This window comes from Triticum aestivum, chromosome 2D, assembly GCF_018294505.1.
Source record: "Triticum aestivum cultivar Chinese Spring chromosome 2D, IWGSC CS RefSeq v2.1, whole genome shotgun sequence".
Taxonomy (NCBI): Eukaryota; Viridiplantae; Streptophyta; class Magnoliopsida; order Poales; family Poaceae; genus Triticum; species Triticum aestivum.
Window position 1 is genome coordinate 6,092,430 of NC_057799.1, and position 24,983 is coordinate 6,117,412.

The following is a 24,983-nucleotide window of genomic DNA, read 5'->3' on the forward strand; positions in this document are numbered from 1 at the left end:
GCAGAGCCCAGTCCCGGACATGGCCCCTCGGCTCAACCAGGAGTCCTCCGCCGACTCGCCGACGAGGATGCGGGATAGGCATCGTCGGCATCGAGAACAAAATGCTTAATTATGAAAACAAAATTAATAAACACTTAGCAAAATTTGGCATGACCTTTGCTAAAAACAGGACATATCGAGCGCCTGAAATTTGCCAGAACGTAAACGAATCGACATTTCTGGCAAAACATAGGCCACTCGGAAAAATATGACATGTTCAAAATATGACATGTCCACTGCAAATTTGCATATAACATGAAAAATTGCTTTAACTAAAAAAAACAACAATTGCTTTAACTGAAAAAATACCTAGAATTCTGTTAACTACACCTAAAACAACTAAAACACCTAAAATTTTGTTAACTACACCTAAAACAACTAAAACACCTAAAACTCTTTTAAATACACTTAAAACACCTAAATTCTATTAACTACACCTAATTAAAACCTAGCTAAATTTCTGCCCTAACTTTAAACCTAGCTAAATTTAAAAACCTAGGGTTCATACGAATTAACTAGGGTTCATACCTAATCTGTCCTAGCTAGGGTTCGATCATAACCTACATTATTCTAAGAATCTACATTTTTTCAACTACGTAGGATTCAAAATAACTACTCTCTAATAACTATAACTAGGGAGGGAGGGAGGAGGAGGAAGGAGTACCTCTCGGTGGAGGAGGGCCGGCGCGGGGGCCGGGGCGGCCGGCCGGGGAGGAGGCCGACGCGGGGGAGGGCGGCCGGCGGGGAGGAGGGCCGGCGTGGGCGAGGGCGGCCGATGCAGGGAGGAGGGCCGGCGCGGGGGACGGCAGCGTGCGGGGGTCGACGGCGGCGCGCGGGGGATTGAGGGAGGAGTGTGGAGTGTGAGTGAGCTGAGTGATGAGGCCGGGGGGCGCGCGGGGGAGGGAGTGGGCTTAACAGCAGCGCGGGTAATGGGCAAGCGCTACTGCTAAGCCCACTAGCTGTAGCGTTGGCGCAAATCACACGCTACAGCTAAGTGGCCTGCCCTTTTGGCCCCGGCGGCCCGCGAAACAGCAGCGCGGCCCGCGCCAACCAGCGCTGCTGCTATTCAGTAGCAGTAGCGCCCGTTTTGGCCGGCGCTACTGGTAATACCAGTAGCGTTGGTGCCCAAACAGGCGCTACTGCTAAAATTCTATGTATAAGCATTTTCCTAGTAGTGTTAGTATGAAGTTGTACTAAATCAACGACAATTAATACTCCCTCCGTTCCTAAATATAAGTCTTTTTTAGAGATTTTAATATGAAGTACATACGGAGCAAAATGAGTGAATCTACACTTTAAACTATGTCTATATACATCCGTATGTAGGCTATATTGAAATCTCTAGAGAGATTTATATTTAGGAACAGAGGGAGTATGGATTGAAGGGAGTACAATTAATGATGTTTTCAAAATTAATTGCAATAAATGATGTTTCAATGATTTGGAGTAAAATTAATCACAATTAATATGTTTTCAAGATTTCTAAGAATTGTTGAGATATATAGATTAATGACACAAGATATATGTAAATATTCTGCCATCAATTTCCAAAAACTTGTGTCAAGAAAATAGAAAAAGGATGATCTTGCAAATTACAAACTTCATTTATGCCCATGTGGCTCTTAAATGAAAGATACTAATAAATTGATATCTCTCCTCACTATTTACCTGTATATATAGTACGAGCCATGTGCTCGATTGTAAGCAATCTTACAAGTGACCATAGAACCATAGAACATCACATCAGTGCCTAGTAGTGTTGCATCAGGGGAGAGGATGGAGAAGCACACGATCCGGATTGCTGCGCTGACCCTGTTATCTGTACACCTCCTATGCTCCGCCACCATAGCGCAATGTAAGCAGTGCATCCGCAAACAACATTGCTATTTCACTATCTAATTTATATATCTTCGCAAAATTTTGGTTGTTTCTTGTTTTGTTTATCAATCCAGAGAGAAACATGATTTGTATGCTATTTGACAGGCCAAACCATCGCGGCTGGCGTGGACAACGGCGATATCAATGAAATAATTTGTTGCCGTAAAAAGTGCAACTTCTTTAATTGTTGTGCCTGTTGTATTTATACTGACTGGTGCTACTCAAGTTTCGAGAGGTGCAATAGAAACTGCTTGGTCACCTTCTCGCATTCTGATGAAATGCTAGCCGCGACCAAGGTGACCCCTGAAACTGTGCTGACCAGGTCTGCAGTACGCACGGACAGCTTAATGAGAGGTGTCATCCCAGAAGAGTTCGGCGATTGTCATGTGTAGTATAGCATCGTTGCGGTGACCCCTGCTACTTTACCTGCCTAGCCGAATTTATTTACTTGTCCCTTAAGGCATATGTAATGCGTGATGTGTGGAGAAATAAGTTTGCAATATCCTAGATAACTGTTGCAGTTTTATTTGTCATATTTTGTTTGAACTTTTATACTTTCAATTATTTGTGGCTAAGTTATATCGTACAAGTAATGTGATGCCTTCCCACCATACATACATACATGCATGCATGCATGTGGAGCGTGTATGAATCTGGCGACTGACTGCCGTGATGAGTACCATGAAACAAGATCTCTAATAAATGCTTCTGATTCGGACCAAAAGCATATCTCTGGTTTTACATAGGGAAGAATAATATGCAGAAACTCCCACACCGATTAATCATTTATTCCTCCGATCCATATTAATTGTCGTTGATTTGATTTAGTAGGGTGGTTTTAGCTGGTATAGAAAATGTTGGTGGCAGTAGCGGCAAACATAAGCATGAAACGGACGGAAGATTGTCATATGTTCAGTACCAACAAAAGAATAGATTGCCTTTGAAATGAAAAAACAAAAGAAGAGAATGGGAACGCACTTGAAATCTTTTTGCAATTCAGATCTGAGTACAGTACAGGGATTAGTAAGCACCAAACATTTTCACATCCGAGATAAGGGACTAGTCGTATGTTTCTGGTGGGATTTGATTCAGATATAGGAGCACTGACACCAGATTTCGTTGCAACCATTTCAACGAACACACAGCATGCTGCATCTCCAAGAAACGGACCATCAGTGCTTTGCCGTCGGACAGGTCCTCCTCCTTGCCGCCGGCGCCTCGGCAGCCGTCCTCTTCTGTGCCATCCTCGCCGTTACCCAAGCTGCCACCAACTTCCTCTTTAGAGATGCCCTCGCCGGCGCCTCGGCAGCAGAAGCAGAAGTCGCAGCGAGAACCTTCTTCTTTCTCTCTTGAAATAGGCTTTCGCCCCGCATCTGAGTACACGACCAAACGATACAAAGTGATGGGTAAACCTCACACAACACCGATCCCAAGATGGCCGGGCCACGAAACACGGAGATAGGAGATAGCCCCACAACGACGTCATCAGGGAGAGAAGGGCGCCCGCAGGCGTTGCCGTTGTCCGCGACCAAGCGCAGAGCTTTCGCTCGGCAACTCACCCGTGCCACCGAGGTCTTGAGGGAAAGAATGACGAGATTAGCTCCCCAGGTCCGGATGGCGCCACCGCCGCTAGAGGAAGAGAACGCCCGAGTCACCTTCCCCCGAGTATTTGAAAAAAAATGTGGAACACGTATTTGAAAAATATTAATACAACATTTGGGAATGTTAAATGAGTATTAAAAATATTGAACACGTATTAAAAATGACAATTTTTTTTATCATGTATATAAAAATGTTAGTCAAGCATCTGAAAAAATGTTGAACAAGTATTTAAAAAAAATATTAATCAAGCATTTGTAAAATGTTAAATTTTTATAGAGAAAACGTTGACCAAGTATTAGAAAATTGATGAAAAAATTTAATCATGTATATAAAAATGTAATCAAGCATTTAAAAAATGTCGAACAAGTGTTTCAAAAATGTTAAATATGTATAGAAAAAACACAAAGTAATAGAAAAATGAGGATTTTTTTATCATGTATATGAAAATGTTAATCAAGCATTTAAAAAAAATTCAACTAATGTTTTCAAAATGTTAATAAAGCATTTGAAAAATGTTGATTGTGCGAAGAAAATATCCTGACCATATTTCAAAACTGTTAATCAAGCATTTATAAAAATGTATAAAAAATATTGAGCATGTATTAAAAAGTTAATCTTGTATTAAAAAATGTTTAAAATGTGTATAGAAAAATGTTGACCATGTATTAGAAAAATATTTAATTTGTATCGAAAAAATGTTAGACATTTATTAGAAAAATGTTGTTTGCACGTACAAAAAATGTAAAATAATAACCAAAAGAAAAAAGAAAACCAGAACAAGAAGTAAAATAAACAAATGAAATTGAAAAAAGATGAACAAATAAAATGCAATAAAAAAGAAAAAATGGACAAGGAAAAAAGAATACAAAAAAGGAAATAATGGCTCAAAGAGCCGCAAGTAGGACATGTGGCTACAACTTACCTTGAGAAGTACCTGGGCGAGTGGCTAGCAGCACCCGTGATCTTCTTGGAGACCAGGGATTGATCATCCCTGCTTCTCACATTTCCTCTCCTATTTTTAATCGCTATGCACGCGTGATCGGGCCACCCCAATACGACGCAGGAGGAGGCAAAACCTTCAGCGGGAGAGTTCGCACTCAGAATATCCTATTTGACACATTCTGTGTCGACCTTTCACACGGAGCGTTTTTGGTTTTGGGAACCTTCTAGAGTTTTCTGGCCGGTTTTTTCTGATTTGGGAACCTTCTAGAAGGTACCATGAATCGGTTTTTCTGTTTCTTTTTGATTTTTTTTTTTAATTTTTTCTTTTTCGTTTTTTGTTTATTTCTTACTTTTTTCTTTTCTTTCCTTTTCTGTTTCAATGTTATTAAAAGTTCATGTTTTCTGCCGCCGTAGAACCTGCCCGGGCCGAGCTCGGCCACCATGGCGAGCGAGCTCCAACCTAACTTCTTGATCTCTTGATCCGGAAAGAAATCTCTCTCTCTCTCTCTCTCTCTCTCTCTCTCTCTCGGTGGGTAGGTGCAGATGTAGGCTGCGGCGGCGGCAATGGGGCGGCGGGAAAGACAAAATGGGTTTGGCGCCAAACAAAATAGGCCGACTCATCCATCATCTTTGTCCATTGGCTGGGCCTGAAAACCAAGGCCCACCAACGCCCATCCCGAATTTGGAACCAAAAATTGTTATAGTATTTTAGTTTATTACATCTTTCTAAATATATTTTGGGTTCAATAGCTTAAACATATATCGTAGCTCTGCTCATACCCGTGTTAAATCATTTAATATGTGTAATGTAATAAATTCATTCATACTATTTATTTGAACATGTCATTTATAGATTTAAAAAACATGTGTTCACGAATGCACGACAATAAAGGTTGACACCCTTGTTATCAATGTCGGGGACACAAGTGGAGCTTGTAACAAGAAACATGATACATTTGCCTCCATGAATTGATACCTTAATTTCTTACATGAGAAAAACTTACTGGTTGTTACAAACTGCTACGCTTGTAAGCCCAACAAATATCAGTTAACATGCAACCATCAGGGGTGGCTCAGGTTTGGGTGGCGGCGCTATTAGGGAGGGAGGATAGGGCCCCATGCTGACACCATTCGCTAGGTCTTACTTAAAAGAAATTCCTAGCCAAGTGTCGTGTGGATGACACTACTAGGAGAAAGCTTACAGATAGAACCTTAGCAGTAGCGGCGCCACAGGTAGAATTGTAGCAGTAGCGCTACATTCCTGACCGGCGCTACTGCTTAGTGGTCACATCGTCGCCCACCGGGGCTGCCCGTAGTAGTAGCGTTCGACAAAGATCAGTGCTACTGCTATACCTGTAGCAGTAGCGCGTGTCGGTGGCACACCGCTACCACTATGTGTGCACGGTGCCAGCAGGTGGGCCCCCCTTAGCAGCAGCGTTGGCCTTTGGCAACGCACTACTGCTACAGAATTTAGCAGTAGCGCTGGTACCCATCCTGCGTTGCTGCTATGCGTAGTAGCCACCTTTTCTCCCACCCTCCCCCTCCCCCTTCCCCTTTCCCTCTCCCTCCTCTACCTCCCTCACTTAGAGCATCTCCAGCCGCACCCCCAACAGGCCCCCCAGGCGACTTTTTCCGCGCCGGCGCCGAAAAAACGCCCCAGTCGCGCCCCCAGGACGCCGAAATCCGCCGGCTCGGCCCGTTTTTGGGCCCGGCGATCGCAAGCCGAACCCGGCGACTGGGGGGCGCTCGGGGGCTCTGGCGCAGGGGAATAGCACGTATGGCCCACACCGTCAGGCGAAAAGTCTAGCCTATCTTCCACATTCGCCTCCCACCCCCCGCGCGCTCGGCCGCTAACCGGCCGATCCCGACGCCGCCCACCGAATATGGGCTGAACCACGCCGAACCACGCCGAATATGGGCCGTTTCTCGCCGATATCGGGCCATTTTTCGCCGAAAGTGGGCCGAAAAGCGGCCAGGAATGGGCCGATATCGGCACCTATGGGCGATGGCTGGATGCCCAACCGCCCCCAGAGCCGATTCTACTGCCGGCTCGCCCCCAGGCGGCGATTTTTATGCCTTCTGGGGGGGGGGGGGCAACGGCTGGAGATGCTCTTAGTTCTTCCCCATTATTTCTCTTCCTTCTCTTACCTCTCTTCGCTCCCCATTAATACCCCCATCCACCATCTCCTCCATTAATGACCTGTTTCTCTCTTCCTCACTTTATTTGTCTCTCCCTCTTTCCCTTTCTCCACTTCTACCTTTATCTCACTAGCTAGCTCTCTCTGACTCTCCACTAGTTAGGTAGAGCATCTCCTTCCAACTATATCTACCCATTTTAGAAGTAAGCCATGCATCTTTGTCCACTACTTTTGCTCCCTCTCTCGGGATAGGTGAGTAAAAAGTTGGGCTTTGCAAAACTAGAAATATGTGTGTATGCGTTATGACGGCAGGAATGTTCATGTGGTATGAGATGTTGCCTATGTGTATTAGTCGAATCGTGCTTGACATGAGTTGCTTATGTTTTGCTAAAATTTCAATTTATTTTTGTTTCGGCGAATTTCGTGTGAAGGTCACGCCGAATTTTTGTATGACCTTCATGTATGCATATGCATTCATGGTAATAATTCTTTTGCTTATTATACCGCGCAGGTGATACGTCTCCAACGTATCTATAATTTATGAAGTATTCATACCATGTTTACAACAATTCTATATGGTTTTGGTATGATTTGAATGGAACTAACCCGGGCTGACGCTATTCTCAGTAGAACTACCGTGGTGTTGTTTTTTGTGCAGAAATAGAAGTTCTCGGAATGGAATGAAACTTTTTGACGATTTTTTTGGAACAAAAGAGACCCCCGACACTTCTTGGGAGGACCAAAAGAGCCACGAGGTAGCCACAACACACCAGGGCGCGCCCAGGGGGTCCGCTACCGTGGTGGCTTGTGGGCCCATCTTAGCCCATCTTCGCTTGAGACCGACGCCAAAAAAATCCTATAAATAGAGAAACCACCAAAAATAACCCTAGAACTTCGACTTCGACTCCGCCGCCGCAAGCCTCTGTATCTTCAAAATACCATCCGGAGCCCTGTTCCGGTACCCTGCCGGAGGGGGAAATCATCACCGAAGGCCATCTTCATCATCCCAGCGGTCTCCATGATGAGGAGGGAGTAGTTCACCCTCGAGGTTAGGGGTATGTACAAGTAGCTATGTGTTTGATCTCTCTCTCTCTCTCTCTCTCTCTCTCTCTCTCGTGTTCTTGATTTGGCACAATCTTGATGTACCGCGAGCTTTGTTAATATAGTTGGATCATATGGTATTTCATCCTCTCTATCTTGTTGCGATGAATTGAGTTTTTACCTATGTGGTTTCACTATTATCGGATTGAATACTTTTATGGATTCGAGAACACTTGATGTATGTCTTGCATATGAATACCTGTGGTGACAATGGGGTATTATATTGATTCATTTGATGTATGTTTTGTCATTAAACTCGTGGATTCCTGAGGTAACATTGGGGTAATCTATGCATAGGGGTTGATGTATGTTTTTGTCCTACTTTCTCTGGTAGAAATCTTGGGACACTCTTTGAAGTTCTTTGTGTTGGATTGAATATTATGGATCTGAAGTCGCTTGATGCGTATCGTATAATTGACTCACGGATACTTGTGGTGACATTGGAGTATCTAGGTGACATTAGAGTTGGTTGATGCGTATCATATGGTGTTATTTTAGTACAAATTCTAGGGCTGTTCGTGTCACTTATATGGATGGCTCAGTAGATTGATCGGAAAAGATAACTTTGAGGTGGTTTCGTACCCTACAAACAATTTTATCTTATATTCTCTGCTAGATAAGAACTTTGGAGTGTTTTTTCTCGCACGTTGAGGGATTGTTATATGATTCAATTATGTTAGCACTGTTGAGAGATTGCACTAGCGAAAGTATGAACCCTAGGCCTTGTTTCTAAGCATTGCAATACCGTTTGTGCTCCGTTTTATCACTTGCTACCTTGATGTTTTTATATTTTTAGATTACCAAAACCTATATCTACTATCCATACTACACTTGTATCACCATCTCTTCGCCGAACTAGTGTACCTATACAATTTACCATTGTATTTGGTGTGTTGGGGACATAAGAGATTTCCTGTATTCGAGTGCAGGGTTGTTTGAGAGAGGCCATCTTCATCCTACGCTCCCACGGATTGATAAACCTTAGGTCATCCATTTGAGGAAAAATTTCCACTGTTCTACAAAACTATGTGCTTGGAGGCCCAACACGAGTATACAAGAATAAGTTGCGTAGTAGACATCAACAGGCAGTCATGAAGGTCAGTGAAAGGATGGTGGAAAGATGGTTGCGATCCGCGGTGCACGACATGTATGCAAATAACCGGACTAGGATTTTATGTCCGTATAGAAAATGCAAAGTAATCGTCATCTTGGACCCCTTTGAGTGTGGTAGTTTAAAAATGTACCTGCTCATGCATGGTTTCATGGATGGCTATACTCGGTGGATAAGTGAAGATGATGATGAGGGCATCCACATGGCAGCCAATAACGACATGGGGCTAGACGAAGAGATGCCAATGATGTACCCAAAGACGAGGGCATCGAACATGGCGGCGGAGAAGATGCCGGACATGGCGGAGCAGAGGCTAGACACGGGGGAGCAGAGGCCGGACACAGCGGAGAAGAGGCGGAGATGCTGCAGTCTTTGTTGCTACTAAGTTCAGTCGCGAGGACCCTCATGTCCGAGACCTGCTTCGCAAGAATACGACTAGCACCAGAGATGCTTCTAGATAGGAGGCCAAGCTGGCGCAACTGGAGGTAGACTCGCAGACTCCATTATACGACGGTTGCGATCTTGAGGTGACCCGCTTGAGTTTCACGCTCGAACTTCTAAAGACGAAGGACAAAACAAATGGAAAGATGCTTGAGTTTCAAGCCTCTCATTTAAAATTCTAGTTGTTTACTTATGTTAATTTATTTACCTTTGCACCTTCAACATTTTTTTTTTCATGTTACTATTGCTTCGGAGAACTAACAATTTACAGGCACTCTATTCGTACCCTTCAGGAAATGAAAAGATTAATTCTTGTGCTCCCTGTGGAGTCGATACTCTTACTTCGAAAAAGCTACAACTAAACCCTATGCACTTGCAGGACATCAGGTCCGTATCAATTCTGATAGTATGTCAAGCACAAAATAATATGTTGGTCATAAAAAAATGAATCGGAAAAAAGGAAGCCAAAAAATGGAACTTAGAAAAAAAACGTGCGCACACGCCAAGTGGGCCGGCTAACTTTGATTATAACTGATGTTTCGTTAGGATTTGATTTGTTTTGGTTATGAGTAGTGGAAAGCAAAGAATGTTTGGTTTTGGTTGAGATTTTGTTAACATTTGATTTGATTGAGTTAATGCATGACATTGTTTTGGAAAGTGTCAATTTGATTGGATTTTGTTTTGCTAAATTGTCAATTTGATTTGATTGAGTTAATGCATGACATTGTGTTGGAAAATGTCAATTTGATTGGATTTTGTTTTGGTAAATTGTCAATTCTCATAGTATGCCGAGCACAAAATAATAGATTGGTCATAAAAAAATGAAACAGAAATAAAGGAAACCAAAAAACAAAACATACGAAAAAACAAAAAAAATATGCGTGGACGCATCAGGCCGGCCAACTATGATTGTAGTTGATGTTTTGGTAAGATTTGATTGGATTTCGGTAGTAGGAAAATTTGGATTTTGTTAAGATTTGATTTAAATGATTTAATCGTGACATATATTTTTGGGAAAGTGACGATTTGATTGAGTTAAAGCACGCGTCAAATGGGCCGGCCCAACTTGGCTGCGCTTCAGGGAAAGGTTCCCTTTCTGACGCTCATGGGCATAATATAGGGTTTGCTGAGGGGTTGGTGGGAGTGAGGCGAGACTACCAACCCATGTTTAGAAGTAGAGATAATTTCTACTCTCTCCGATCCATATTAATTGTCACTGATTTATTAATAAGTTGTAGTAAATCAACGACAATTAATATTGATCGAAAGGAGTACAATTAATGATGTTTTCAAAATTAATTGCATTTAATGAGGTTTGCACGATTTCTAAAATTAATTTTAGTTAATTTTCCAAGATTTCTAAGATTAGTTGAGATATATAGATTGATGATACAAGAAACTATATAAATATTCCGCCATCAATTTCCGGAAATTTGTGTCAACAAAAAGGAAAAAAAGATGATCTTGCGAATTAAGTTCTTCATTTATGCCAACGTGGCTCTTAAATGAAAAATACTAAGTTGATCTCTCTCCTCACGATCTCCTTGTATATATAGTACTCCCTCCGTCCAGAAATACTTGTCGGAAAAAATGCATAAAAATGAATGTATCTAGAACTAAAATACATCTAGATACATCCATTCCTTCAACGAGTATTTCCGGACGGAGGGAGTACGAGCCATGTGCTCGACGGGAAGCAATCATATAAGTGAAACATACATATATATTTTTCATCAACAACCATAGAATATCACGTGAGTTCCCTGTATTGTTGTATTAGAGGAGAGGATGGACAAGCAGACGATCCGGATCGTTGTGCTGGCCCTGCTATCCCTACACCTCCTATGCTCTGCCTCCATAGCGCAATGTAAGCGGTGCATCCGCAAACAACATTGCTATTTCACAATCTAATTTATATATCTTTGCAAAATTTTGGTTGTTTCTTGTTTTGTTTATCAATCCAGAGAGAAAAGTGATATGTATGCTATTCGACAGGCTGAACCGTCGCGGCCGGCGTGGACAACAACGATATCCATGAAATGAGCTTGGGTTGCCAGAAAAAGTGCTCCATCGCCTTTCATTGTTGCATCTGTTGTATTAATACTGACTGGTGCTACACAAGTTCCGAGAGCTGCGATAGAAACTGCCCGGATCTCTTCTCGCATTCTAATGAAATGCTAGCCGCGGCGACGGTGACCCCTGAAACTGTGCTGACCAGGTCTGCAGTACGCACGGATGGCTTGATGCAAGGCCTCGTCCCAAATGAGTTCGGCAATTGTCGTGTGTAGTATAGCATCGTTGCGGTGACCCCTGCCCCTTTACCCGCCTAACCGAATTTATTTACTTGTCCCTTAAGGCATTTAATGCGTGATGTGTGGAGAAATAAAGTTTGCAATACCCTAAATAGCTGTTGCAGTTTTATTTGTCATATTTTGTTTGAACTTTTTTATTTCCAATTATTTGTGGCTAAGTTATATCGTACAAGCAGCAATGTGAGGCCTAAAACAAGTGTCTGTTTTCCCACCATACATACATACGTACATACATACATACATGTGGACCGTGTATGAATCTGGCGACTGACTGCCGTGATGAGTGCCATGAACGAGATCTCTAATAAATGCTTCTGATTCGGACCAAAAGCATATCTCTGGTTTTACATAGGAAAGAATGATGTGCAGAAATTCCAGCACCGATTAGTTATTACTCCCTTCAATCCATAATAATTCTCGCTGATTTAGTACGGTGGGACTAGTAAGCACCGAACATTTTTCAGATCTCAGTACAGTACAGGGACTAGAGGGATTTGATTCAGATATATAGGGGCACTGACACCAGATTTCGTCCCACCATTTCAACGAACAAACAGCGTGCTTCTTCTCCAAGAACTGGACCATCAGTGCTTTGCCCTCGGAGAGGTCCTCCTACTTGCCACCGGCGCGTGGCAGCCCCCCTCTTCTGTGCCATCCTGCTGGCCCACAGACCATTGCGTCTCGCGCGCCCAGGAGAGGAGCGCCCGTGGGTCGGCGCGGTCGCCGGGGAACACGCGCGGAGTACTCTCCCTGCGGCGCACTAGCCACGACAGCCACCGAATCTGACGGACGGCGCGGTGCGGCCCCGTTTCTTCATGGCTGGTGGTGGGCCGCGTTGTGTCGCATCGGTTACATAATAATTTTTTTGTGCTTATGAGTTCCTTCACTTTAGTTTTTTCCATCCTCTGCCACTGCTTAGTTAATGTCTTTTGTGATGTACCTGTCCATAGAATTTGCAACCAAAACACAATACTTTAATTATCACACTTTTACCCACTGCCAGACGTCAATACTTTGGTGTTGGGGCGGCCCGTCCAGACGGTGTCGGAGTAGGTTACCAGATGGAGCGACGCAGAGCGTTGGACGTGCAATCCATGAGTGAATGAGCCGCGTACATAGCGCATGATGCACTTGACCAGTGTTAGATGTTGCTTCCAAGGGTCGCGCATGAAGAGGCACGTCTGCTACATAGCGTAGGCGAGGTCCGGCCACGTCATGGTGAGGTACTGGAAAGCCCCAACAATGAGCGAACCAACTTTTGGTTGGATGGTTAGAAGGAGAATGGTTTCCCAATCCCATTAGTGTTTAAGTCCTAGACTTGACATTGGTGATGGTATTTTGCTGGATTTATTTCAGACTTCTCAGAGATGTGTTGTTCAGTGAGAGAAAACATTCCCTCGACTATGAGGCGTGGCATGCCGGCTCAGCCTCTCGGAGGTGCTCATTGGGATACGTGTGCATGCGTGCGTTCATAGGGGAACCGGGCTTGCTTGCTCCCTGTAATCCTCCCATCCGTACTCCCGTTTCTTCTTTTTCCATCCGACGGCTACGCCAATTCTCCTCCCCCACGTCTCTTCTTTCTGATAAAAAATAAAGATCCAAGACTCTAGTATTTTCACATGTTCCCGTGTAATACTCAAACAATGAAACAACCACCGTGTAATCTTCTAGTCTAGATTCGACTTCGCAAAACCCCCGCTTGTGCCCCAATCGAGTTACTGAATCACTCGCGCACCTGAAGGTTCCGGACATCGAGCGGTCTGTGAGTATCCCGTTCATCGGTGCCGTCCGCATGGTCGCCTCCGACCTTGTGCTCGACGACGTGGTAGTCGCCAACTCCATTGTCGCCGCCAGGGACACAGGGTTGTTGTGACCGCATCATTATCCAATGTCAACCTCAACATGGACTAGAGTTCTTCGTACAGCTCGTGGCTCGTTATGATCACTGGGAATGCTTCAATTCAGGTAGGACCGACGACCACCACGCGTGCCCTCCCTCACCGGCCCACTGTTCTACCAACTTCACTTCTCGCCGTTGAACGACAATGGCACAACCTCGCGTTGTCGAGCCCTGCCGCAGTCGACTTGATCTGTTCCCGTGCGCGCGGAACTCCTCGTCGGGCATGGTGATGCACACTCCAGGATCCGCCTTGCTGGCTCGCCGGAGTCGCAGACCGCTTGGGACGGCGTCAAGGAGTGTTCAGTTGATGTGATGGCGAAGACCACAGCAGCCGTGGTGGACGTGGAAGAGGTGGCGCCAATGGTAGAAGTTGTGGGCGGCGAGGTCTAGGGTGATCGGGATGAAAGGGGAGACGTCGGCGATTGTGTCGGCTAGGGAGAGCTGCGGTGGTTGGGGAAAATTAGGGTTGTGGGTAGAGTAGGAAGGGGATAGGTGGGAAGCTCCGGCGGCACGGAACTCAGCCGTGGTGAAGAGCCGTCGAGGCGGCAGCGATGGGGGAATTTGGCGGTGAAGCCATGCCGAGGGCGGAAATCTAGGCAGCTAATACCATAAAGTTTGATAATAATGATAATGTATTGATCGATGCCTCAAGGGGCTGTTTATATAAGTACAAAGTCTTGGAGTCCAAAAATGCTAGAGATAGATTACAACTCAAACTACCAAAACTTAACGATCCGAATATACTCTAATAGTTCTGCATGGGACGTGATGCTGCAAGTGTCACCACCCATGCCGAGTTGGGTGCAACCTTTATTGCCTTCCTAGCACGGTGGTCGACTTCGCCTCCGGCATCGACATGACCATTGGTGCCACAGCTTTGCCGGACACGCTGTGCTCGCCATGGTTGTCAACGCGTATGTTGTGGGTCAGCTGGAGTCTTCTCCGCAATCGACGCCACGACCCACGCTGCCGGCTGATGCGCCGGCCACATCGCTGTGCACTAAGACTCTAGTACGGTGGTTGTTTGAGTATTATACGGGAACAGGTGAAACACCAACTGGGACTAAAGGAAATTTTATGATTTTTTTTTGAATTTTTTTAACCTCTAATCTCTAATCATCACCCCTCATCACTGCTCAATTTATCCTCTAATCTCTAATCACCCCTCATCATTCTAAATCATCTAACTTCCCGAACGGTCACCCATCCTCCCACTCCCCCAGCCTGAGCATGCTTAACTTCCGGGTTCTATTCTCCCTCGTTTCCAAGTCTGCACTTGTTGTTTTCATGACAATAGTAAGATGTCAATCCTATTAACCCTCAGGAATTTTGCTTGAGCATGAAGTGACACATTTCACTGTTTGAGTTTGAAACTATTGTTTTAAAAAACAATAATTATTTACTAACACTAATATTTCTTGAATAATTAGTTTGACCACAGTTTCACCAGATTTGACCAAAATTCAAAATAACTGAAATAATTATTTAGTAACACTAATATTCTAGAATAATTAGTTTGACCATTGTTTGACCACAGTTTGACCAGATTTGACCAAAATTCAAAGTAACTAAAATAGTTATTTAGTAACACTAATATTATGGAATAATTAGTTTGACCATTGTTTGACCACAGTTTGACCAGATTTGACCATATTTTTTCTGGAAAAAAAATTGAAACTATATTTTTTTCTGTTACTAGTGGCGCACCTAGCAAATGGTGCGCCACTAGTAAGTTTGAATTTTTTTTTGATTTTTTTCACTCTAGATCTTAAAAGCCCCGTAACTTTTTTTCTGTTAGGTTTTTGAGAATTTTGCAAATGTTTAACGGGGTTCCCCCTGTAAAATTTGGATGTAACTTTTCGAGTAGATGATTTTTCATATAAAAAACTTTTTCATCCGAGTTCGTATGCAAAAGTTATGCCAATTTTACAAATTCCAGAGAGATTTTGCAAATAAAGTCGAAATTCATATTTGAATTTTCCCAACAACTAGACCACATATCACATGGGAAACTTATTTTATTTTATTTTATTGACATTTCTATCATTTTCTTTTGTTTTTTCTAAAACTGAAAAGGCGGTCGGGGGGGGGGGGGGGGTAGAGTTTGAAAACAGGACCTTTAGTACCGGTTCGTGCCATGAACCGGTACTAATGCCTCAAATCCCATTAGTACCGGTTGGTGGCACCAACCGGGACTAAAGGTCTAACATTTAGTCCCGGTTGGTGCCACCAATCGGGACTAATGGGCATTGCACCCTTTAGTCCCAGTTCGTGGCACCAACCGGGACTAAAGGGCCCAGGTGAACCGGGACTAATGCCTTAGCCGCACGAACCGGGACGAATGCTCACATTAGTCCCGGTTCGTGACTGAACCGGGACTAATGTGAATACTGCCCTGTGACCAAAGCCCTGTTTTCTACTAGTGATTGGCGTAGCTGTCGCATGGAAAAGAAGAGACGTGAGCACGGATGAGAGCATCACGAGGGAGCAGGCAATGTTGACCTAACATGGATTGATTCTAAATTATGAATCAAAAATCCTGATCTAGTAAAAAAGATATGGAATGCACTAGAAAAAAATTTCATTATTTCCTCATATAATGCACACAACTCTAGTTTCTGGGCCCTTTTTAGACAATTATACGTTCTAGAAGTCAATTCTAATTGATCAATAAAAATCATTGCAAAATGATGGGTCTCCTTCCATAACTTTCCAAATTCCTATAACAAGTAACAAGTGTTTTATTCCAAGATTAAGTTATTACTGAACAAAGAAAAATTTCAAGCCCCATCCGTTCATAGGGGCGATTGTATGCTTGTGTATGTGAGCGACTTTCATTGTACTCTGTTAAAAAAAGAATTTGATATCACAATTTGGAAATTCACATGTATCTACAGAAGATACGGGATAAATCAGGCAAACAGTTCGCGTTCCACGCGAACCAACCTGTGGTTGGATGGTTAGAGGGACGGTGGTATTCCCAGCCTACCAGGGTTCAAGTCCTGGTGCTCCTGTCGATGACAAGGCGCCTACGGTGACTTCGTAAATCTCAAGATTATATGTTTGGGTGAGTGTATGCGCATATGTATGAGCGCTTGCATCTGTACTGTGTTTAAAAAAAAGTTCACGTTCCGCCACAAAATTCTGGAAGGAAACTTGTCTAAAAAAGGAGAAGAAATAATCTTACAAAGAGTTTCCTTGATTTATATGGAAAGATACTAAATCTTTCCAATTTTCTGCACCGGATCTCCCTTCTCTCGATCCCCTATATATACAAACACACGAGTCATGTACATGTTCACACCAAGCAATCGGTCGATATCTTTTCTCATCGATCGATGGCCATCACCATTGACAAGTACACCATCCGCATCCTTGTGCTGGCCCTGCTGTCTATACACCTCTTGTCCTCTGCCACCGTCGCACACTGTAAGTATAGTATGCAACATATTTATATATTTCTCCAAGAGTTTTCTTTACGATGCAACTTTGTCTTTCAAGCCCAAAATGTTAGGACGTATATATATACACACATGTAGTTTTTCTCTGCTACTATCGCACGATGTATCTACGAATAGATATGCAATAGAGATATTATTTCTCTCGCTGGTTTATCTTTGCGATACTAGCTTCTTTAACCCTAGCTCAACAAGTTAATTATACCATGCACGTGTAATTCTTACACTTCTCTCTTTTGTTTTTGACTTCTCATTTTGTGTCTTGTCTGAGATATGTTTCTTGATTGTTACCAAATCCAAAACAATTGTTTCATCATATGCATGTCACTCCACAGGCGGAACCATCACGGTCGGTGCGGATGACGAGAAGATCGATCTGCCGAACGGGCTGTGCGGCAAGGAGAAGCTGTGCAGAGAGACACACTGCTACTGCTGCCTGTTAAACGACCGCTGTTACAGAACTATGGATGTGTGCAAGAGTCACTGCGACAACCCGCCATCGTCTTCACAAGACATGCTAGCGGCGGTGGCGGCGACGGCCACAGCGACAACCCCTGCTCCTTTACCCCCTGCGTAGTCAAATTAATTGGCTCACGTATTTATTTTGTCCCAAGACATGTGTGATGATGCTTGACGTGCGAAAAAACAACAACTTTGCAATAATTAAGAGCTAGCTTGATAGCCCAGTTAGTTGTTGCAGTCTGATTTGTCATGTTGCCTTTAGACCCATGCCCCCGGAAATCAAGTTGAATATCCGCGTTGGATGTATGAAATTAGTAAATTAAGAAAAACAATACCATCAAAAGCGCATGTAGGCCTTTATCTTTATCCCACGACCTATTCCACGCCTTGATGTTGGTGGCCAAAAGTGCCAGGGTTTATAGTACTACATCTATTCTTCCTAATTTTAGTTGAGTATCCTGGAGTAACTCTTCTCTCTGACATATATACAAGGAAATTAAATTCTGGAGAATTACAAAAAAAGCGGGGCTTCTCTCTCTCTTAATGTACGCATGCATGCACAAATCACTCACCTTATTCTGCGACCAAATTTTGAAAAGTTGTGTCTGAAAAAAGAGAAAAACATGATCGTATGAATTAAAAACTTGATTTATGTGCGCATGGATCTTAATGAATAATAACACGCGAAATAGCAACATACTCCCTCCGCCTTTAAAGAGTGTACTTTCAACTTTGTTGGATGGTCAAACTATGTTAAAGGTTGACCGAGCTTGTGCAAAAATATATCAATATTTATGAAACAAAATAGGTATATGATGAAAATATATTTTACCATGAATCTAACACTACAAATTTGATGTCATAAATGTTGGTGTATTATTGTATAAATACGGTCAAACATAAAATGTTTGACTTTCCAACAAAGTTGGAAGTACACTTTTCAAAGGACGGAGGGAGTACTATGGAAAGACACTGAATTTCTTGATCTTGTTCTTCGTGGATGAAAGACGAGTTCTAACATCAGATCTCCCTTCTCTCAGCCTCCCCCTCTATAGAGTAAAACACAAGCCCTATATATGTTGACAACAAGCAACCAAGCTTGTACAAAAACACACACATTTTCTCATCATCGACAGCCATCACATCTCGCGAGTGCCGTGTGTTGCATCAGAGAGCTAGGGATGGACAATCACACGACCCACATCCTTGCACTGCCCTTGATGTCTCTATACCTCGTATGCTTTGCCACCATCACTCAGTCTAAGTATCCAGTAAGTATATACACAACTTTACAATACTAAATCATGTCTGACATGTTGCTCGTATTTTAATGGATTTTTTCTTGTTTCGTAGGCTGAACCATCCCGGCCATAGACGACGATAAAATCAATCTACCAAATGAGCTGTGTGGCAAGGCAAAATTTTGCCTTGACCATTTTTGCTACTACTATCACATAAATAACCTATGCTACGCCGATATGGATCTATGCAAGGAAAGTTGTTTCTCGTCTTCACAAGACATTCTAGCGACAATGACCCCTGCTCCTTTATCCGCGTAGTCAAATTGGCATACATATTTCATATTTATTCCCCTTATTGCATATGTAAGGCTTACTGTGTGGGAAAACAAGTTTGTAATAAGAGTAATGCCCTTGCTAGTTGCTGTTGTTTGATTTGTCATGTTGCATTTAAAATTATTATGATCCCAGGAGGCAGATCGTATGTCAAACATGAGCTTAAAAGTAACTAAAACATATGAAGCATGTAAAATCCAGTTAAAAAGACGTGTGAAATTAGTAAACAGGAGCTAAAAAGTAACTAATATAAATATGCTATAAGTGTTCCCAATTTAAATTTTAAAAATAATAAAACATATTAAGTATGTAAAATCCAGTCAAAAAGCGGTTTTTTCTATTGAAGTTTATAGACTGAATGCCATTTTTTAACAAAAATATGAACGAATGAAATACATAAGTGTACTCCAAAACTAGTAGGCTCCGATCAATCAAAAATTATTGTAGTTGCTTGTCTTATAGATGAAGTGCTCGAATTAACCGAACTAGTGGGCTCTAGACAATAAAAAATTAAGGTGCTAATGAAAGCAAGAGTATTTCCTCGCAAAAAAGGAGAACATTATCAAAAGCACATGCAATGGAATATGATCAAATCTCCGGGTTAGCATGTGTGTATCTTAAATTTGAGTGTTAATTAGGTGCTTTATCTTGTTCCACGACCTATCCCATATGTTTGTACCGGCAGCCAAAAGTTTCTAGGGCTTGTATGCTGAGTATGTTGCGCCACCAACAACGTCAATCGGCCTTTGTTTCCTGTCGCTACATTTCAAGAGATCATAGTCAAAGTTAATGGTGTTGACTTTTTGCCACGTCTACCCTGACGGGTGGGCCAGCCCTACCATAATCTGGCTTAAAATACCCTAATCGTTACCTTACAAATGTGACAATTTTTGGCAAAAAAAAGGGAAAATGGTATTTTTGCCGGACTTTTTGTTGGGCGGTATTTCAGGGGGACACATGCCCGAATTGCTGTCGTTCTAGGGACACATGCCCAAATTGTAGTAGTGTTATTTTTTTTTGCGGTAACGTTATCTAGGGAATGTTCCCTAGAGAGTAGGTCCCGGGGAACGCCACCACGGCCATCTGATCAAAATCACGTGGTGGCAGGTTTCCAGGCAAATGTCATCCCTTCCTAGGAACGTTCGTCAGCTATTGGGGTCTTTTTTTAACAATACTCCATAGAACACATAGGTGTTTTCTCTCATCGATCGAAGACCATCAAAATGGACAGGCACACGATCTGCAACCTTGCACTGGCGTGCTGTCTCTACACCTGATGTCCTCTGCCACCATTGCAAAATGTAAGTATACACAGAGATATTTGTTGCTCTGTTTTTGTTTCTTGTTTGTTGGCAAGTCAGAAACAATTGCTTCATCATCTGCATGCTAACCTTATTCCCGATCTAGCCCCGTCGCTCCATCTTGGTGACATTTAGATCCATACAGTTGGCCATGAATACAGTTGTCCCCTTTGCTAAGTGCCAATCACAGCCCAAAGCATCAACAACAACAACATACTCACGCTGCCACAACTCTCCGCATGGGATCCTCAAGAATGATTGGCATGTATGTTCGGCACCCCTTAGCATGTGTATACAAATTCGAGCGCTTAATCATTATCTTGTCCGACCTAGCAAGTGCTTTATCTCGTTCCCACGACCTATTCCATGCATTGTTATCGTTAGGCAAAAGTTTCTAAGGTTTAATAGTACTCCGTCCTAGATGCAACGAGGCAATCTTATACCGACTAGTTAGTTGTATATGCTTGATTTGGGATATTTTTTTTATCTTCCTCTCCTGAGTTGGTCCCTTTTGTCAGTGTCTCGACACGATCAAGTTTTTCTTCCTCTCCTGAGCGGCTCCCACCTGTCGGTGACTCGGCACGGTAGGACAAAGCCATTTGTGCCATTGTTTCCTGCACTATAAAACTTATTTCCATATCATAGTTTGGAAACATACGCATCTAAAAATAGGACATCGGTAACTCCAGCAAATTGCAATTTCCACATCACAGTTTGGAAACGTATATGCATCTAAAAACAGGAGAATCGATAAGTCCGGGAAACGGCAATTTCTATATCATAGTTCTTATTTCGCTACCAAGTTTCAGGAATTTGTGTGTAATAATGGAAAAAAATGATCTCACAAATTAAGAAATTGATTTATACACTTGTGGCTCTTAATGATCTTGAATTAAGATAATAAATTGCTTGATCTTATTCTGCATGGGATCGGGACGACTAATAGCACCGGATCTCCCTTCTTACTATCTCCTTTTATATATATGTGAGCTGTTGACACTTGACAGCAAGCAAGCTTACTCATCAACAATCATAGATCACGTTAGTGCCAAGCTAGTGTTGTGCGGCAAGGCAAAGTTATGCACCGCTAAATATTGCTACTTTTGCTTGCTAAATGATCGCTGCTACATTAACATGGATACATGCAAGGAACACTGTGAAAATCACTACTCGTCTACGCGAGACATGCGAGGTGCGGCGACGCTGCCGTCGACATCTACTCTTTTCCTAGCCTAGTCAAATTTATTTGTCCCTTAAGGCATATGTAATGCGTTGTGTGGAAAAACAAGTTTCAAATATGCCCTACATAGTTGCTGCAGTTTGATTTGTCATATTTTGTTAGAACTTTTTATTTCAAATTATTTCTGGCTAAGTTCTATTGCACAACTAGTTATGTGGTGTAAGGTTCATCTACCCAATTTACCTAACAAATAGAGAGTAACACAGCAACAACTTGCCTTAATATGGTCACCGCAGAGTTGGTAGTACAAAGTATGCATCACAGGCGTCCACAACCAGCAAAAGATATTATGAATAATGAACCTCCAAAAGAATTTGAGCTTTCAGTACATCAGAAAATCATCCAACCTCCCACTCACTTTGGTCTCCATCCGTTATGTGGACTACTTATGTAGTACTGGCTACCTCTGTTTTTAAATATAAGACATTTTGGCAGTTTGAATTGAACTGACAAAACGTCTTATATTTAAACACAGAAGGTGTAAGACTTATGTGCGCACTACTTATTTCTCTCACGGATAATGCATAGAAAACAATCACTTCTTGATAGCGATCATGTTCTGAGTAATGACGAAATAACGTGTCTTCTCTTGAGGTGGTGGAGCAGTCATGTTGTCTGGAATCCTTACGCTTATTCTTTGGTGCTTCCCATCTTCAGTACGAACATCAAGGATGGAATCCATTATGGGTATCTCCCAGTCGCTGTATCTTAGAAACCGGAACCAGGATTTATCTGCAAAGAAAAACACATGATGCGAACAAAAAATAAGAATGATGTTGTGATGTTAAATCAGAATCCATAAGCACTCAAGGCACAGCATAAAACATGAATAGGAATCAACATTCTTTATCAATAAACATGTATATCTGCAATGCATGAACACAGTATAGCGGACAGTCTCGACAATATCGAGATACATAGTAAGGCTCCTAATCCAATTAATGAGCACTTGGACACGCACATAAGTAAGTTGAGATGTCAACAAAGAAGAAAGCAAAGAACACAGACCTCTAGAGCGAACCGCCTCGAAGGTAAGAAGGCCGTCTCCTTGGGGCCCGGATACCTGGAGAGTGCCGGAGAGGTAATGCCTCGCGAGGTTCCACTTCCAGGCAATGGAAATGTTGTGCCAGAACCCTGGCGTCATCGGCCCGCCGATCGCGCTCGCTATCTGCTTGTTCTGGGCAGCCATCTCCATTACCTTGTTGGAAACATACTCCACCCTGTTTTTTGTATGTAAACGAACCAAAATTTGAGTGCAGGGTCGAGGAGCTAGCAGATCAGATCATAAACTACATACACGCCGCACAACTTGTGGAAAGGAATAACAGGTAAACGGGCGAGTGGGCGGGCGTTGGATTTGGACCTGGTGCGGTCGAGGAAGACGGAGGTGTCGCTGACGGCGTAGGCGGTGGCGGCCGCCTACGCCGGTGAGCCCCAGCAGGGAGAGCTTTGCCGCGCGCTCGGCCCATGCCCACGCGCCATCGTTGGACGAGGACGACGTTGGTGGAGTAGGCGGAGGGGCGGCGAAGGGCAAACATTTTCCTTGGCGGTGCAGAGGGAAGGCGAGAAGAAGAATATCCCAGTTGCGTCTGGCTGCCTCGTGCGCCCTTTCAGGGCCCGTAGTACTTTCTTTCTCTAGTTAGTTAGAGAAAAAATTGGCATTTTTAGCGCAACGCCCTCTACTTAATTTAAAATTTTGTTGCTGAAAAAGTATAGAGTTTCATGTGTTGGTTTTTCCCTGTCTACATTTCAGGGTTTAAAATTTTCTGCCTTTGAGAAAAAGTGGCCAACTCAAGAGAGCAGAGAGAGAGAGAAAAAATGCATGACAAGGGGGAGCGGCAACAACAACAACAAACATAGGCCAACGCCACCACATCCTAATGCCGCGCCCAACACATCCGCCAGGGGAGCAGGAGGAAACATGTGACCCCCCATGCAAGCTCCCAACGTCCACCTTGGCGACCACCCCCGACGCTGAGCCAAGCCATGGCAGAATTCGTGGCAGCTCCATAGGTCCACAACAAGGATGTGAATCGGCTATATCGCATCTACCCCTTCTCCCTCCATCTCGCCTTCATCTTTGGCAGCCTCGCCGGTGCACCAACATCACTGATGTGACACACACCTTTCCCTTCCTAGCAAGGTGCTCGACGAAGTGTCCCCGAGGTAATGTTTTTCCTTTTCTCGATTTTATCCTCATTATGCCCTGAATATGATCGTTGGACTTTGCAATGTGTAAATGAAAAGGTTATGGGGAGAGTTTATCAACGACTCTTCTCGGACTAAGAATAAGAATAAGAAAATGATTTTGAGATTAAATTTTATGTGGTCATTCGAAAGGAAGATTGGAAGATATGGTGACGTGATATGACTTGGAAACAAATGTAAGCCCTGTACACCCAGAGAGAAGGAGACAAGGAGTAGCAACACGGGCTATCATGCCGGTAACACATTAAACGATGACACGTCCACATGTTGGGAGGTAAATTGCAAAGTTATGGAATTCTTAAACATGTAATTAACAATTTACATTCAATAAACAATTAAGGTTCAACGCCTTCAACAAGAAAGTAATAATTATTAACAAAATAGATGGTCGCAAACAAGAACAACACTTGCTTCTAGAATACTTCGAGACAAGACAAGATCAGAGTTGCTAAATTATGATTTGACACTTTTGACTCTGGAATTAACTCTTCCACGCCTTCTTTTGAGCCTCGAGCCTTTCTTGAATTTCACAGGTTGAAGCAAATGTCAGGTTGGGGCGGAGCCATACTCTCACAGCTCTCAATTCAAAAGGCACCCACTTCACGGGCTTGGCCTTGTTCGCGACGAAACTGTATCTAAATACGCCACCCCTAAAGACAAAATAGGCACAACCTTCACCTATATCTAAACGCGTGGCAAAGCTTGCAGGAGACCCAAGGAATAGGGTGAGATTGCAGAGGATCCGACCTTCCCACGCCACCCATTGCCTCTTGCCACTTCCTGGCTCTTTCTGCAGCGCGCGTACCATCACCCGCATTGACGGCTTATCATAGCCATGCAGACTCCTATCTCGTTTCACCATGACGGATGCCCACAACAGCTCACCGTGGGACTCCAGGAAGTAGTTGTCTTCATGAGAAATATTTATATCCGGATCTACATTCCCCCCTGACTCGAATATGTTGTCGATATTACCATCTTTCCGGAAGCACAAGAAAGAATCATCATCCCAAACCAGGACTTTGCCGTCATGATACATGGCATAGGGTTCTGGCAACAAATTCAGTCTCTTCTCTATGACAGTCCATATCGCATCACCAGGGCACATCATAGCTGCCGTAAATGCTGTATACCTAGTGAACCGATCCAAGCAGAACCTAATTTGAAAGCTGTACAGAAAGACAGTGCGATCCTTGTAGATGACACCACGGAAATTGTCTATTGCCTTCCTTGTCTGATCCGGCAAGGGAGGTAGGCGGGCGACATCTCCGGTAAA

General features: G+C 43.2%; 1 protein-coding gene across 1 annotated transcript; it reads left to right on the top strand.

Moving 5' to 3' along the window:
• Positions 1-1,787: 1,787 nt before the first annotated feature.
• Positions 1,788-2,424, top strand: LOC123048168 (uncharacterized). The gene is made up of 2 exons (XM_044471320.1): positions 1,788-1,894; positions 2,023-2,424. The coding sequence occupies exons 1-2, from the start codon at positions 1,816-1,818 to the stop codon at positions 2,307-2,309; spliced, it is 366 nt and encodes a 121-aa protein (XP_044327255.1). The 5' UTR covers positions 1,788-1,815; the 3' UTR covers positions 2,310-2,424.
• The last annotated feature ends 22,559 nt before the right edge of the window (positions 2,425-24,983 follow it).